Here is a 17,410-nt window from a genome sequence, read left to right as displayed (position 1 = left end):
CCATCAGGGTCAGACCTCCAAAATGCCAGTGACAATGTCATATGCCTCAACAGCCACTCCCTACTGGGAAAAGCCTGAGAACAGCCAGCAGGAAGTGGTACGTCAATGTGCCTGGAGCCAGAGTCTTCTGCCAGGATAGATCAGATGCATACATGGTGGGGCACATACAGAGTGGAGATGTGAACAGGTTAGGCTGATAGTAAATGCTGTTTAGAATGCTCCTGTTGTGCTATGTGAAAAATGCCCCCAGGGGGATGGTGGGTTTGGTTGTGCACAGTGGAGACAGAGGTAGCTGTGGAAAGATGGCCCAGGAAACCTCAGCTAGGCAGTCATTAAGAGCGAGTGTCCTGAAGAGCTGAGGGACAGCACCCAGGCCCAGAGTTCAAACTCCACTGCTGACAAAAACAAAAACAAAAACGAGGGAATGTCATATCACTCAGCTGCCTGTCATTGAGAGAAGGTGTCATACACTTAGCTGCTTTTCATTAGGAGAGGGTGTCAAGCTCTGCTGCTGTCGTTAGAGGAGGGTGTTGGGTCACTCAGATGTATGTCAGTAGGAGGGAGTGTCCCATCACGCAGGCAGCCTGTCATTAAGACAGGATGCTGCATCAGTTTGGACATTAGCTTTCCCTAAAGAAGCTGCACTCCTGAATATAGTTGTCTTCTCTAAGATGCTGACATAAGAATATCCAGTGTGTTTTGTGTCTTTGAAATCCTGATCTCATCCAGATGGCACAGAATGATCTTAACACAGATGTTTCTGGCTGTTTATTTTCTTGGCCTTGGCCCGTAGGAGCCTTCGGCTGCATGCATTTGCCTTGGATTGAGGGGGTTGGCCATGGGTCCTGAATTGCCAGGGCCTCAAGAACCCAGCCAGGAGGGCCGCTGTCATTCATGGAAGACTGCCTCTTGGTACCCAGAAGAGCGTGTTTTGAAACGCTTTTGTCTCTTTGTACCTTAGCTCTCTCATGACCTAACCCGCTTAAAGGCGCACTGTGAGGAAAAGATGAGAGGCTTGATGGCCAGCACGGTGGGAGCCGTGGAGGCGCGGAGGCCAAGGCGAAGGAGGGAGCGGAAGGTAGTGTTCAAATGCCTGCACACAGCAGGCCACTCAGAACAGTGGCAGGTGGCTCTGTTGGTCACTTGTGCTGGACCAGTTGTTCTCAAAGTGCAGCCAGGGATCCTGGGGCCACCTAGGTGCTTTAGGAGTTCATATGGACTCTGAGCCAGTCATGTCCTTTTCCCAGAAGCTGGTGGTATGTGATGTCACAGCCTGTGGAGTGCAGAGCCCCCACTGTGTCAGAGAGCTCTAAAAGTGCACAACAGCAGCATTAGTTAATAATTTTTCATAAATATGTTATTTAAGATAATGTAATTATCTTTTAAATGAATACTGATTAAAATTTTGAAAAATTGCTGTTTTAACTGAGAAATTATATATTAATATAATTGTTTAATAAACTAGATCAGTAAAACTGATCTAAGCTAATACTCAGGGGTCCAGTGATTTGTAAGAGATAGGACTTGTGCTTGGCATGCATGAGGCCCGGGTGACCATAGCAACTAATGTGAGTTTTAAGACTACAGAGGACTCCTAGGCTAAAATGTTTGAGAACTGCTGGGTCTGACTGTTGTGATCATCAGTTTTGGAGGTGTGTATTCAAAAGGTTTAAAGCACATTTAAGAAGGTTTCACCTCAGTCTGGTCTGCCTGTCCCTTGGTATGAGGTAACTTTGGGTTTTCCTGAGAGCTGTTGGCCCTCTGAGGCAGGGATTGTGCCCTACAAGAGGCCAGCTCACTCCAGCCTGGAGATGTGCAGCTTGCAGCCGGTGACAAGGCCAAGGAGGCTTGGCCATAAGTGAGAGCAGGAGGAAAGACAGACTGGGTTAAGGACTGGGCTAGACAGCCTTCATCAGCCTGAGGCCTAGGTTGGTCTTCTGCCTCATCTGTTGGCATCATGTGGAGGCAGGGCTCTGGGGCCCTGAGTCTGCCGCCCTCTGGTTTTCACAGCCTCACATGGTCTGCAGTCCTCTGATTGTCGTGGCCTTACATGCGTCTGCAGTCCTCTGGTTTTCACGGCCTCACATGGTCTGCAGTCCTCTGATTGTCGTGGCCTTACATGCGTCTGCAGTCCTCTGGTTTTCACGGCCTCACATGGTCTGCAGTCCTCTGATTGTCATGGCCTCATATGGAGGTGGGGCTTGGGACCTGAGTCTGCAGTCCTCTGGTCGTCACAAGGTCAGATGGGGCCAGGTGTAGCTGCCCAGATCTGGGGTTAGAATACAGTCAGACTTGGAAGATGTCAGGTAGGAAATGAACTGGATACCTGGTCACACTAAAAAGCAGGAGTTGGAACCAGAGGCCTTGTGGTGGAATGCTTGGTGGTAAAAGTAGCTCTGCTGCTTTTGATGTTGAGGGAGAGAATGTCCAAGACATGGATGCTGGAGTGGGGGTAAAAGCTTTAATTCTGGTTCTGTTGAGAAGGTGGTGTGTAGGCACTGGGGCAGAAGGACAGAAGGAATGGTCAGGGCTGTAGGGAGGAATGTCTCCCATAGTCTGAAAACCCCTAAAGCAAGCAGCTAGGGTGTCCCTCCTAGGTAAGGAGGCCTACGCTGGGAGCCCGTATGTGTCAGGGTGTGCTCCTTGAGTTCCACAGGGGAGGACACTGCTGTCTCTTAATAGACTATTTGGATTTTCTTGGAAAGAAAATCTGTCAACTGGCCAACACCTCAGAGGTCAGGTTTTTAAGGATAAGAAATACAATGTTGGTATGTGCTGTCTGAAGCTCTCCAGTGCCACACACTTGTGAGTGTCCAGCTGAAAGGCAGCAAGGTCAGTGAGCTCCCAGCTGGTGAGATGTGGTCGTTGTGGCGTATATCTAAGGAATGGCAATAGCTGGCTGCATCTCACTTGTATCTGTGTGTTCTTTTTTTTTGGGGGGGGGTCCAGTTGTGAGGCCTGAACTCTGGGCCTGGGTGCTGTCCCTCAGCTCTTCAGCTCAAGGCCAGCACTCTACCACTTGAGCCACAGTGCCACTTCTGGCTTTTTTCTTTTTGCTTATGTGGTGCTGAGGAATCAAACCCAGGGCCTCATGCATGCAAGGCAAGCGCTCTACCACTGAGCCACCTTCCCAGCCCCTATCTCTGTGTTCTTTAGCCACCTGAGTTCTCGTGCCATTCAGCCCTTGTGTTCTGGGCTGGCTCTGATGATCATTGGTACTATTCAGCTGGTCATAACTGTGCCTGGACATGTCAGCATGGGGAGGGGCCCACAGAGAACACTTAGAGCTCTGTCAGCGCCACAACTCTACGATTAGCCACTTTGCTATGTGACATTGTGCACTTGATGCCAGTTGCCCTACAAAACTCTTTCGTATTTGTAGTTATGATAAAGACCTCAAAATGTAACAGAAAACTTTATTAAAACAAAATGAAAACAAAAATAGCCATGCATAAAATAATCATGAAAGCCTCCTACATCTAAAAGCCCATTTCAAGTAATGTTTTAAGCTCAAACTACTTGACAGTATTCTTTTAAAATGAATAGATTTGAAACAAGTAGAAGCTTACTGAACACACTTCTCACTTGCTTCCCTCTGTTTTATAGATGCAAAAGCTAATGAAGGCAGCCAAGGAGGGCACCAGAGATGGGCTTGAGAAAACCAAAGCTGCTGTGAAGAGAGGCCGCTCATTCATCAGGACCAAGTCTTTCATTCCTCAAGGTCTGCGTGCATTCACATGTGACATGAGCCTCATTTGTGGTGGCTCCTGGTGGGATGGTGGCATGGAAGGTTCTCACGGTGGTAGTGGGGGGGCGGCCCACCCTGCTGGCCTGGGTTTCTGGGCAGTCACTTTTAGGCTAAGGACCCCCAAGTAGCTGAGAGAATCACTGGCAGATTTATAAAGGGACATGCACAATGTAAATGGAAAATTAAAGGAGTTCCCATAGATAGCTGGCCTCTTCCTGCTGTCTCCACTTGGCAGAAGATGGACAGTATCCCAGCCTCATCCTTGGGCCCTACCCTGGTCAGCATGGGGCTCATAGCCATTTCGCCCACCTTAAACCAGGCCTGTGGGTGACACTGACTGTGTGTTCTCTGTATCGTTCTCTGTATTGTTACCCTGCCAGGACTAGGGTCCTAAGCCAGGGGGTCTTCATCTAAACAGAAGTTTTAGAAATCTTTTCACGGGCAGGAAGGGTCTATAGTGGCAGAAGGATATTCAAGCTTTCCTAAATTTCACTAAGAGATGGTAGACCTATGCAGCTCAGGTATAAGAAACTGCAGATAGTAGATGTTGTCAACAAGCTGTAGATGCAGTGTCAGTTAAGGCTGGAGGAAGTCTGTTGGATCTCCTTGTACCTCCGTGTTAGCACCCAGTTGTGAAGACTGCGGGTGATAATTATGGCTCCACCTTGTATCTGCAAAAGCCTTACTTCTTCCTTGTTTCTGATGTGCATGTCCTGTGTGAGTAGCACTCATTGTCTGTACATGATAAAATACATTACAATCCTGGGCTTATGCAGGGTATGGCCTGGGAACACTATATGTCATGGGAGGTAAAACCAACCTGGCCCCTTTAGCTGATAACATCCTCAGCATTGGAGGGAGCTCTTGGGCCCCAGAGCATTTCCTTGGTGAGAGAGACAGAAGCATGCTTTCTAATGTTGCATGGAATAAAACCTTTGTCTTAGTTGAGGTAGGCCCTACATGAGAACAGCTGGGACCTGGAGCCACATTCTATGGGTCCCTAGCTCACAGTAAAGCCTTCCTCTAGCCATAATACCACTGGAAGGGTCCTAGACTCTGGGAGCCAGCCAGAAATGCCCACTGTGATCCCTTACCCCAGTCCTCAACTGGGACCCACTGCTGACAAGGCCTAGGGTTTATCTCTGGTTTGAATGGCCTATGTGGTCACCTGGAGATGTATAACAGCCTGACACGTAAGTCCCTAAACCACCTCCACCTCCACTCCTAGTGCTGTAAAATGAATGGCTCAGCCAAGGCTGGTGCTCTGGGTTCTAGATGTCCCAGAATTACCTGGAAACCACTATCAAAGTACCATTAGTCCAGGACCACTCCCTAGGCAAAGACTCTGGACACTTAGGATTTTACAGCACTATGGTTCATGACTACGCCTTCAGTGTTTGGGAGCTTTGACTTGGCAAAGCTCTGGTTTGTTACCTGAGAATTAACTTCTTTGGGTTTTGGAGAATTCTGCTTTTTATATTTCCAATGAGAGGCAAAGTCAAATGTATGAGATCCCATCTCAGTTTTCTCCAGTTGTTATTTATTTATTTAAATTGTGAAAATACCATATAGAGGGGTTACAATTACATGGGCAAGATAATGAGTACATTTCTTATCAAGCATTGCTGCCTCCTCCTTTGTTTCCCCTTTCCATCCCTTCCCATCCCCCCTCTCCCCCCCACCAAAATTGTAAAGTTCGTTTTTCGTCTTAATGACTTGTATATATTACCTATTCCTAGCTGAATTCTTTGTTTTTGGTGGTGGTGGTATGCAGGGTAAGAAACAGAATATTCATTTTCCTTTTACCATCTAGCAATCCAGTGATATTTCTGCCTTTTGATGTTATATTAGAAGATTTTGCCATATTTACTTTGTAGGAAGGTGTTTTATTGTTTGTTAAGATTTCTATTTAATAATAGCTGATCAGAGAATAAACTTGTACAACTACAGTTTCTGCACAAAAAGATTTATTTGGCAACTGTTTTGCTGAGTGGTAATGCTGTAAATATAGAGTATCAAAAGTGAAACTTGTATATTTTGGCTTTTTTTCCTTTAAGATCACAAATCTTATCTTGAAGAAGAGCAAAATTTGTTTATAGAGGTTGACTGTAAGCACCCAGAGGCTATCCTGACTCCAATGCCCGAGGGCTTGTCTCAGCAGCAGGTATGGTAAGCAGCTAACATTCAGGTGCTCTGTACCAGTTAGCATAGTTAGTTTTAAAACACTTGGAGGTTTTCTTGCTGTTCCTAAATGTATGTTAGCTCAAACTCCATCCACAAGATCACTGCTTTCTGCCCATGGTTTACCAATTAAAAAGTTATTCATAGGCACAGTGGAGATGATTTTAGCTTAGGCCTTTCTTGTCCTTAGTATTTTCTTTTTCTTTTCTTTTCTTTTTTTTTTTTTTTTTTTTGTTGGTTGTGGGACTTGTGACTCAGTAGCCTTAGAGTAGTGTCTGGAAACTGAATTTTGGGGAAATAATATCTAGATTTGGGCATGGGATGTAGAGGTCATTTTAAAGTAAAAATTCTGTGCTCAGGCTACTACTGAGATCCAGCCAAGGTCAGGTAAATAATGCTCAGGAGTTGTGGCTTCCTGGGTTCTGGGCCTGAAGTTTACTAACTCCATTAAAACTTGTATTTTTTTCCCTGCCATTTCTGGGGCTTGAACTCAGGGCCTGTGTGCTGTCCCTGAGCAATTTTTCGGTCAACACTAGTTCTGCTCCACTTCCAGTTTTCTGTTAGCTAATTGGAGATAAGTCTCCTGGTCTTTCCTGCCCAGGCTGACTTCCAACTGTGATCCTCTGATCTCAGCCCCCTGAGTAGCTAGTAATACAAGAGTGAGCTTCTTTGATCCAGAGCTCCCCTTCTGGCTTTTTCAGAGTAGTTTATTGGCAGTAAGAGTCTCATGCTTTCCTACCCGGGCTGGCTCCCAACTGGGATCCTGAGTAGCCAGGATTACTTACAGGTGAGAGCTACACCAGCACCTGGCTACACACTTGTATTTTTAAAAAGACATCACCCTTTGGGTATCTGCCCAGGGTTTATTTTTGTCAAAGTTTTGTGAATTGAATATTTGGTCCTTTTAATAAAAGCAATAAAATTCCCTAGTGTTTTATGAGTATTAGTTTCTGAGTAATCTACTTAACTGTTTCCTCTGTGGAAAACACTCTTTGCCACTAGATGGCATTACAGGGTCTTTAAATAGTATCACTTACCAAGTCACAGCCTGCCTATAAGTGTTGTGTGTGTACATTTGCCTATCTGCATATTTGTGGTATGGTAAGGGCATGCTGTTTTGTATGCATGTATATATACATATATGCATATGTATGTATGAGCTGGTTTAGGAGAAGTTGTTGCAGTATTATGTTTTATTTTCCATTTATTGACAGATGTTTTTGGTATCTTAGAGCCACAAGTTGTTTTGTTTGTTGTACATCTCATGGGGCTTGAACTCAGGGCCTAGATGGTGCTCTTGAGCTTCTTTGCTCAAGGTTAGCTCTGTAACACTTGCCCCACAGTGCCACTTCTGGCATTTTGGTGGTTAATTGGAGATAATAGTCTCAAAGACTTTGCCTGCTTGGGCTGGCTTCAAACTTTTATCCCAGATATCATCCTCTTGAGTAGCTAGGATTACAGGCAGGAGCCACTGGCGCTCAGCTTCACAAGTTTATTCTATTTTTTATTATATATTTTTTAATTGTAAAAATACTTACAGAGGGGTTACAGGTACACGAATAAGGTAATGAGTACATTTCCTATGGAGCATTATTACCTTCTCCTTTGTTTTTCCCCTGCTGTCCCTTCCTTCCCCACCTCCCAACACCTCCCTCCCCACTCAAAGTTGTAAAGTTCATTTTCAACATAGTGTCTTATACATCCCATTACACATTTATTCTTTATGTACTTCGGTAACAACAAAATCAGTGTTTTAATTGCAGCATCTCGAGTGGGGTTTTGTACCTTTAAAAGTTCACCCTTGCATTCTGAGCTTGGTGGGTGGAACTTTAAAAGTTTACCACTTCATTCTGAGCTTTGTGGGTGGAGCTTTGCATGGATATGCACAACAAGGTCATCAAATCTATTCATCCACCTTTGATGAACTTTCTGTTTTCCTGTAACAATAAACGGAAAAAGTGTCACTAATAGCTTTCTTTGATCAAGACTAGAAGTGTTTCCTTGGATTTCATTTATACATGAAATATCATCTGACTTGTGCCCATAAAATATGATCAGTTAATTTCATTCATTATTGTATAAATGAATTATCTTAGTGCTATAATTTTATTTAGTCTGATATACTTTGCAGTTTGAGGTTTAACAATAATGTAATTGTATTAGTGAGAGAAGTATGTTTTGAACCTATATGTCAGTTAATTCACATACCACTTAAAACATTTTCCAGGCCTTTGGAGGTTTCCTACCTTTTTTTTTTTGGCAGTTCTGGGATTTGAGTCCAGGATCTTACTCTTTGAAGACACGTGCTGTACATTCTCACCCCCATCTTCTGGAGATTTCCTTTATCTACTGTTTGAAAACTGTTTGGTCAGGTTTCAATGTAGAGGCTTGATCAAAGTAACGTTTAACTATTCTCTCTATATAAATTTCCAACAGGTCGTAAGAAGGTATATACTGGGTTCAGTTGTGGAAAGTGAAAAGAACTACGTGGATGCTCTTAGGAGGATTTTAGAGGTATCTAAATATATTACATACACTTCCACCTGTCCTTTTTCATATTTATGTTTTATTATATATTCTGTATGCATATTTTGTGACTATAAAATGCACAATTGTGAAAAATTCCCAAAGCAATGTAAGTGCTATGCCTGTATATTGACATCAAAAGTCATATTATTTATTTTGAAATGAATATAATTAGGTAAATGGATACTTAATCTTTCATCCCTCTGACATGGCTGGACTGTCTCACTTGTTTCTGGCTCAGCAATATGAGAAACCGCTGTCTGAGACAGAGCCTCGTATTCTGAGTGAGAGGAAGCTGAAGATGGTGTTCTACCGTGTCAAGGAGATCCTGCAGTGCCACTCCATGTTCCAGATTGCCCTTGCCAGCCGTGTGTCTGAGTGGGATGCTGTGGAAACAATTGGTGACGTGTTTGTAGCTTCGGTAATCTGGCTGACACTTGAACCTCCATCGGCTCAGCCTGACACAAGCCCTTTGTCTTCTTGCCAGCCACTGTTTCTTTTGTGGGTAGACGGTGACTTCACATGGGGTCAGAGTTGCTTCCCAGAGCACCCGCATACCTACCCACCTGCAGTTCTGAGCTAATGTAGGTTTTCTTGCCTGAACTCTCAGGGAAGGAACAGGGGAGCTTTCCAGGGGACCACCGGTCACACATGGGGGCTCAGAACAAGTGATGTATCAGAAAGATTTAAAAGCAGGTGCTCTGTGTCCTGGATGCACCATTCTATAACTTATTAATACCTTGTTTTGAACATTGAGCCCTGTCCTCCTGACCCAGTTTCCCTTTCTGTTTGTAGCATCTGTGTTTAGGCACGGTGGGAAAATGTCTGGATGTTTTCCTCAGGCTTGTACTCTTTGACATGCAATTTTTTATTGTGTGACCCAGGCATACAATGTTTCCCCAGCTTGCAAATGTTTCCTGGTAGCAGAAGTGGCTGCCTGGAAACCCTGAGTCCGAAGTACCTGTGAATCATTCATTCCTGTTCTGCTTCATGCAGATTTTCCCTTTGGATAGATACCTGTTTCAGAGTAGAAGATTATGATGAAGCAGATTTGTTGTGTAATTATTTAAGGTCATCCTAAAGGATGTAGGCTTAAAAGTTTTTTTTTTTTTAAAATAAAAGGCTCATGTAATTGAATGAATACTATTTAATGACATAAGAAAACACTTCTTTGTTTATTGGCATATTTATTTAGAGACAGGATCTTACTGTGTGGCCCATACTAGCCTCAATCTTGAGATCCTCCTGTGTAACACTCCAAAGTGCTGTGATTACAGGAGTCAGCTACCATATCTGCCTGAATTTTTTTCTACATAACTTGCGTAGTATTTGTTGGAGTGAAGCATATGAATGAATGGCAGGAGGCTCTGAAGCTAATGTGGGACCAAAGTTCTTGCTAAATATTTACATAATATATCTGACAGGTCCTTAGGAAAACAAAAGAGCTATTTATTTTGTTTACACATTTTTTTTCCTGTTTTATATGTTAACTTCACATTGTTGACCTTGGGAATGTCTTAAAATGGAACTCTGAAACTTAAGGTGCGTGCATGCCCTGGTTGGCAGCATTATATAGGGCTCTGCCGTGCATGCTGTGATGGTGCTCAGGGACACACAGCTCCTCCACGGGTGAGCAAGGCCTCACATGTGCTCAGGAGCACATGTTCCTGCCTCTGGAAACTTGATGCTTTTAGGAATGCAGGGCAATAAACACACATGCCCTGGACCTCAACCTGGCAAGCACTATCGGCCCCTTGCCCTGTCTGTCCAGAGATAGTGATGCTGGTGTCTCTAGGTATTGGGCTGCCCATGTAATGATCATTTTTGCACCTGGAGGCTGCATCTACCAGGAGAAGCTTGGCAGGAACTGAAAAGGTTTCAGGTCATCATTACCTTTGTGGGTAGTTAAGTATCTTTCTTAATTGGAGCCTAAGTTAGCAGTTTTAACCAGGACTCCTGAAAGTTCATTTGGATCTAGAACACATCCTAGAATACATTTCATTAACTTTGTGGGCAGAAAGAGCCACCCGTGCCACACAGTGTCACAGGCCGGAATGACACTTCTAGGACAGGTTCTGGTCTCCTGTTTTAGATTGGGGAAGGTAGCATTTGGACTCATACCATTTCTCTCTCCATCTCATTGTTTCAGTTTTCCAAATCCATGGTGCTGGATGCATATAGCGAGTATGTGAATAATTTCAGCACGGCCGTGTCAATCCTCAAGAAAACATGTGCCACTAAGCCTGCTTTTCTTGAATTTTTAAAGGTAATTACGTTATTTTTTTTCATTTAACATTTTCTTGAAACCAATTCCATGACAAAGTACCTAATACTGAAACCTGACCAAACCTTGCTAAATTAATGGTGTTACTTCTAATAACAACGGAGCACCAATAGAATCTAGGTACTGGCATAAGCTTGAAATGAAGATGAATTTTAGTTTTTGAAAGGAACCTTTATTTGCTTGTCATTTTTAAATTGCTAGAAAGTGAGATCAGACCCAAATAACCTTCCCTGCCCCTTATCCTGGATTCTGAGGGTCAGAGTAATTGGCAAGGCTTGGGAAAGCAGACCCCCTAGGGGGAGCGAGCCTGGCTGATCTCTGGCTTTGCAGCATTACAACCATTCCCCTGCTGGATGTTGGTGTGGGGGCAAACCTCAACCAGGACTGCACCCAGGAGGGTTGCTGCATATTGGTCCCCATTGAACCTGCCCTTCAAGGCTCTGCATCCCAGCTCAGTCTCATTTGTATTATAAAACCTTGTGGCAGTGTTGTATTCTTGTTACTTAGACCATGTTCCTGGGAACTTCTGCTACCTGGGGTGAATTAACACAGGGCAAGCATTCCTGCCAACAGTGAGTTTTATTTAAGCTGGAGTCTTCCCTCCCTCTCTCCTATTGAGCATAATGGTCCCTGCTGTTCCTTGGCGATGAAATCTCTATCTCAGCACTCTTGAGCACTTGCAGTACACTGTATCCTTTTGCTGCCACAACATCTCTGTCTAGGGAGAAGAAAACCATGACTGAATTCAAATTTTGTTCTGAACTTGCTGAGCATGATGGAGTCCACAGCTTCCTCAGATCAGCTTCCATGATAGAGGTAGCCTTGGCTTGCTGCAGGTGTAGTCCAGCTATGCTATTGCCTTTTGCAGTGCCTTTGGCCATGCCCCAGGTGATGCTTTCGGTTGTCAATGGTCTAGGTGAGGGATGAGCCTGGTCCTACAAGGCTTGGGTAGCTAGGGTAACCTGTGGAGGCAGAAGGACCTTCTGCAGCAGTGCAGGGGCCAGCCTTCCTGGGGGTAGACTGGCTGACGCAGATACTCAGGGACACATGGGAGTCTGCCTTGCTCAGAGCAGGGCCTGGCTAGGTAGACTAGGATGAGATGTGGTCCTGCTCAGGCCAAGTGTTCAGGTAGAAGGTGTTTCCCAGACACTCTGTAGTGCTTTCTTCTTGGTGAATCTAAAGACAGGGTGTGGGTCCTGAGCAGTAGTCACTGGTGTCCTTATCCTGTGTGTGGTGACAACATAGCTTGGCTTGGCTGTGACCTGAAGTGACTGAGTATGCTTTCCCACAGCAGAGCCAGGAGTGCAGCCCCGACCGTGCCACTCTCTACAGCCTGATGATGAAGCCCATTCAGCGATTTCCCCAGATCATCCTCCTGCTCCAGGTGCGTCTGCCCAGCGGCCTCAATCAGGCCCTGTCACCACTTCATTGTGTGTCAGGAGGGCACTGAGGTGGGCGTGTGTCAGGAGGGCACTGAGGTGGGCGTGTGTCAGGAGGACACTGAGGTGAGCGTGTGTCAGGAGGACACTGAGGTGTGCGTGTGTCAGGAGGGCACTGAGGTGGGCGTGTGTCAGGAGGACACTGAGGTGTGCGTGTGTCAGGAGGACAATGAGGTGTGCGTGTGTCAGGAGGACACTGAGGTGTGCGTGTGTCAGGAGGGCATTGAGGTGAGCGTGTGTCAGGAGGACACTGAGGTGGGCGTGTGTCAGGAGGACAATGAGGTGTGCATGTGTCAGGAGGGCACTGAGGTGTGCGTGTGTCAGGAGGGCACTGAGGTGAGCGTGTGTCAGGAGGGCACTGAGGTGAGCGTGTGTCAGGAGGACACTGAGGTGGGCGTGTGTCAGGAGGGCATTGAGGTGTGCGTGTGTCAGGAGGGCATTGAGGTGGGCGTGTGTCAGGAGGACACTGAGGTGGGCGTGTGTCAGGAGGACACTGAGGTGGGCGTGTGTCAGGAGGGCACTGAGGTGGGCGTGTGTCAGGAGGGCACTGAGGTGGGCGTGTGTCAGGAGGACACTGAGGTGGGCGTGTGTCAGGAGGGCACTGAGGTGGGCGTGTGTCAGGAGGGCACTGAGGTGTGCGTGTGTCAGGAGGACAATGAGGTGAGCGTGTGTCAGGAGGACACTGAGGTGGGCGTGTGTCAGGAGGACAATGAGGTGGGCGTGTGTCAGGAGGACAATGAGGTGGGCGTGTGTCAGGAGGGCATTGAGGTGGGCGTGTGTCAGGAGGACAATGAGGTGGCCGTGTGTCAGGAGGACACTGAGGTGAGCGTGTGTCAGGAGGGCACTGAGGTGGGCGTGTGTCAGGAGGGCACTGAGGTGGGCGTGTGTCAGGAGGCCACTGAGGTGGGCGTGTGTCAGGAGGGCATTGAGGTGGCCGTGTGTCAGGAGGGCACTGAGGTGTGCGTGTGTCAGGAGGGCACTGAGGTGTGCGTGTGTCAGGAGGACACTGAGGTGGGCGTGTGTCAGGAGGACACTGAGGTGGGCGTGTGTCAGGAGGACAATGAGGTGGGCGTGTGTCAGGAGGACACTGAGGTGGGCGTGTGTCAGGAGGGCAGTGAGGTGGGCGTGTGTCAGGAGGGCACTGAGGTGGGCGTGTGTCAGGAGGGCATTGAGGTGGCCGTGTGTCAGGAGGGCACTGAGGTGTGCGTGTGTCAGGAGGGCACTGAGGTGTGCGTGTGTCAGGAGGACACTGAGGTGGGCGTGTGTCAGGAGGACACTGAGGTGGGCGTGTGTCAGGAGGGCACTGAGGTGGGCATGTGTCAGGAGGGCATTGAGGTGGGCGTGTGTCAGGAGGGCATTGAGGTGGCCGTGTGTCAGGAGGGCATTGAGGTGGCCGTGTGTCAGGAGGGCATTGAGGTGGCCCACATGGTGTGGCATGGCACCAAGGTGAGCCTTCTGTGTGTCAGGACGGCATTGAGGGGAGCCTGCATGTCCGGAGCGCACCAAGGTGTACCTGAACTCATAATGAATGATCTATTAACTGCCAATCATCTGTGGTGACCACCACACTCTGCTCCTGGCTTATAGGACATGTTGAAGAACACTTCCAAAGGACATCCTGACCGGCTGCCCCTTCAGATGGCGCTAACAGAGCTCGAAACTTTAGCAGAGAAGTTAAATGAAAGAAAAAGAGATGCCGACCAACGCTGTGAGATCAAACAAATAGCAAAAGCCATAAATGAAAGATACCTGAACAAGGTTGACAGATTTGTTTCAGCCCTATATAGTAAAGTTATTTTTGCTTTGAACTAATCAGCCACTTACTGCTGCTCATTTAGGTTAATGCACTTGGCCCAGAGTTTACCTGGGATGAAGGAGTTCAGGTGGTGGCTGGGCTGCTGGGGAGTGACTGTTCATAACCCTAGCAGGCTGGTGTTCTTTCTCAGGGAGAGCTAAATGGGATAACTCCATTCCTCAGATGGATGCATAAAGGCTCAGACCAACACTTAGCTTGACTTTGTGTCCAGAATGCCACATGAAGTGTTTGGTTTGTACCTACCTGGGTGTGTGTAAGTTGTGTTTATCACAAAGAAGAGATGCAGAACAACAGGAAGAAATCAATCCTTTGCCAAGCTGTTTCAATTTTGTATTAGCAAAAATGATTTTCCTACAGCAGCCTGCTGATGTGTGTTGGCTTACCATATTCATGTAAGGCCTGGACATGGGGGTGTTCCTCATTATGAGCATGTTAAATAACTGCATTCAATGTTCATTGTTGCTAAGGTCTCATGTACTTTTTCTCAGTAGAGATTTTTTTCCTACTTTATAATGACATCTAGTCATTAACTATGAGAACGTTGTGGCAATACATTTTCCAAATGATGTCTGTGGTTTGTGGCACTTAAAGCTGTGTTTCTCTCCGTGTTTGAAGGCTTGATAGCATGAGTGTGAAAAGTAAGCCAGGTGATGGGAGGAGGGATGCAGCATCTGGTTGTCACACAGATGTGTAGGCCAGGAAGGTACTGCCGAGGCTGGTGTCCAACTGCATGCCAGGGCAGGCAGACTGGAGATTTACCATCAGAAGGTCCTGGCCATCTAGGCCAAGGAAGCTGTTTCCTCATGGTACATTATTCTGAGCATAATGTGCCATATTGTTTTCTCAGTTGGCATAAAAGATTTTTCCAAGGATCTGGTGGTGTCCCTGTGATTTGGGAAACAGTGTGGCAGACATACATTTAGGTGCTGCTGATGTGCTTACTTGTGCTGGCTTTGGGAAAGTCAGTTGCGAAATAGTTCTCCAAGTGCACATGGCTGGCTCTAGTGAGCGAAGGAAGATGCATTCAGAACAATAGAGCAACAAGAGGTGAGCAAGAGGGAGCATCCCTGCCCACCATGGTCTGCGCTCTAGGAAAACCCCAACTAAAGAGATCTTAGATCCTTTCTTGCTTAGGGCAAATGCCAATGCTAATGTCTGCCAGGCATTGAATTTACAGTTTTGTTCTGAGCCCACATTACCTGTACATGAAATGTGAGCAGGAACATGTGGGTTCTCCTTAGTGAAAATAATCTATAAAATTTGATGCTGTAATTGATATTTCTGTGAACTTCCCTCATCTCTAATTTGCATTTTTGGTGGTGGTTGTCGGTGTTTTTGATGTTTAGCTCCTCAGCAGTGGAAGTCGGTACCTCATCCGCTCCGATGATGTGATAGAAACAGTTTACAATGACCGTGGAGAAATTATCAAGACCAAAGAACGCAGGCTCTTCATGTTGAACGATGTACTGATGTGTGCCACCGTCAGCTCCCGGTAAGAACATGGCTGCATTCTGAGTCAGCCTCGCGGCGAGGTGCCCTGTGTCTAAGGATGAGGAAGATTTTGTTGAGGTTTCCACTCAAGTTGAACTATCTGATGCTAAACTTAGTCTGTGACTAAGAGACCAAGGAAATTTATTTTTAAAAGACTCGGGTTGGGTTTGAGTCTCTGCTGATAGAAATTTGGTGCCTACAGGTGGACTTACTAAAAACTCAGGCTGGTGTAATCCAGGTTCCCAAATCAATCTTGTCCTTTTTTTGTTTTTTAAGCTACTTCTTTATTTTTTTTTGGTAAGTGTTTTTCTTACAGATTTAAATAAATATATACATATATATGTGTGTTCATATTTAATGTAAACCAAGAAAACAGTCAATGCCCCATTGATTCTTTAACTTAAAATAATTTGACATCAGACTTGTTCTCCAACACCTAAAGACAGTAGCAACTGAGGATATCTGAGAGGGTAAAGTGTTCAAATATAGCTCATGTGTAAGGGATTAGGTTTAAAATTAAATGTAGTGTTCTTGCTGCTCACTGAAATAGTACAAGCTCAAGTGGGGCCAGCTTATAATGTTTGCAATTGTCAGTTGTTAGACTTCTCAGGAGTTTTGGAAGCTGCTTGCCTAAAATCTTAAGATGTTTTAAATGATTTCTGGGGGAGTGTTTATACCGTGGAAGTTGGATGCAGGCCCTGTCTGGAGAGCAGACTGGGAAACATTCCCATATACCACTGTCATGTGATCTGTCTTTTATGCCACCCTTCTTGCCCTGACTGGTAGAATCTGAGCAAAGAAGAATCAACCTGCTGACACTTGGCAGTTCATACTGTGGGGTCCAATTCTACAGTGTTGACTAGGTCCTCTCCTCACTAACCCCTAGGAATCTGATCTATAAGCCGAAAGGAAGGACAGTAGTTACAAAGTAACTGTGATGATGATAAGACTGCTGGCACAGATCCCACAAGCACAGTGCCCACACCTAACTGCCCTCAGTGGTCACAGTGCTTGCAAGCACAGCACCCACACCAGCTGCCCATGGTGGTCACACAGCGCCCTACCATCTCTCCGCGGTGGTCAGCCCTTCTACTTCTCAGCATCTTCCCTTGTTTGTAACAGCTACAAAAGTCTGAAAAATGTACCTCTCAGTGGTCCTTCTCTATTTGAAAATGGCTCAGCTATTACCATAGTGGCCTTAACAGCGGCCAGCCTCTGGTACTGTGTGTTTTTACTCTTGTCTGAATGTGTAGAAAGAAGTCAGTGACTTTCTGGTTTGGAGAGGTGACTTTTGAATGCTTTTCTGTGCTCCATATTATAATGAAAGCACATACAACATATTTTTTCACTTAATTTCTATAGACCCAGTAAATATTTTAACCATGGAGTATAATGGTATGGTTTGATCCTGTTAAAATAGTTACAATGTAAGTATATAGGAAAGGACAGATTTTGCAGTTAACATTATGAAGCAATCAGTATTTCTGTCTGCATGGAATATTTTTCCTACTTGTTAATTTCTTGGGATAACCTGAATCAGGGTCCTCAGTGGGCAGTGTCAGCTCTTTCCCTGTGAGTTTCCATGGGAAGGCCTCCTGGTTGCCAGGTACCAGCTCCACCTGGGGGATCTGGGGACACCTGTCACCGAGTTCTCCCAGGGGGCCTGAGACACTGGTCACCTAGCTCTACTGAGATACTGGTCGTCTAGCTCTCCTGGGACCCTGGTCACCTAGCTCTACTGAGACCCTGGTCACCTAGCTCTACTGAGACCCTGGTCACCTAGCTCTACTGAGACCCTGGTCCCCTAGCTCTCCTGAGATACTGGTCACCTAGCTCTATTGAGATACTGGTCACCTAGCTCTACTGAGATACTGGTCACCTAGCTCTACTGAGACACTGGTCATCTAGTTCTCCTGGGACCCTGG

General features: G+C 46.0%; 1 protein-coding gene across 8 annotated transcripts in view; it reads left to right on the top strand.

The window, feature by feature from the left end:
* Positions 1-17,410, top strand: part of Arhgef10 (Rho guanine nucleotide exchange factor 10) — a 79,142-nt gene that overhangs the window by 37,582 nt on the left and 24,150 nt on the right. For 5 of the 8 annotated variants that reach the window (XM_070016838.1, XM_070016839.1, XM_070016836.1 and 2 more), the window contains exons 9-17: positions 962-1,078; positions 3,607-3,721; positions 5,806-5,912; positions 8,366-8,443; positions 8,697-8,876; positions 10,605-10,721; positions 12,031-12,123; positions 13,766-13,936; positions 15,341-15,486. In XM_070016838.1, the coding sequence (XP_069872939.1) occupies positions 962-1,078; positions 3,607-3,721; positions 5,806-5,912; positions 8,366-8,443; positions 8,697-8,876; positions 10,605-10,721; positions 12,031-12,123; positions 13,766-13,936; positions 15,341-15,486 (1,124 nt within the window). The remainder of the gene's footprint in view (positions 1-961; positions 1,079-3,606; positions 3,722-5,805; positions 5,913-8,365; positions 8,444-8,696; positions 8,877-10,604; positions 10,722-12,030; positions 12,124-13,765; positions 13,937-15,340; positions 15,487-17,410) is intronic. The other 3 variants (XM_070016840.1, XM_070016841.1, XM_070016842.1) reach the window with 3 other exon arrangements.

This window comes from Dipodomys merriami, unplaced genomic scaffold (genome assembly GCF_024711535.1).
Source record: "Dipodomys merriami isolate MVZ:Mamm:240054 unplaced genomic scaffold, mDipMer1.0.p SCAF_12, whole genome shotgun sequence".
NCBI lineage: Eukaryota > Metazoa > Chordata > Mammalia > Rodentia > Heteromyidae > Dipodomys > Dipodomys merriami.
This window is presented reverse-complemented; position numbering and strand designations above follow the sequence as displayed.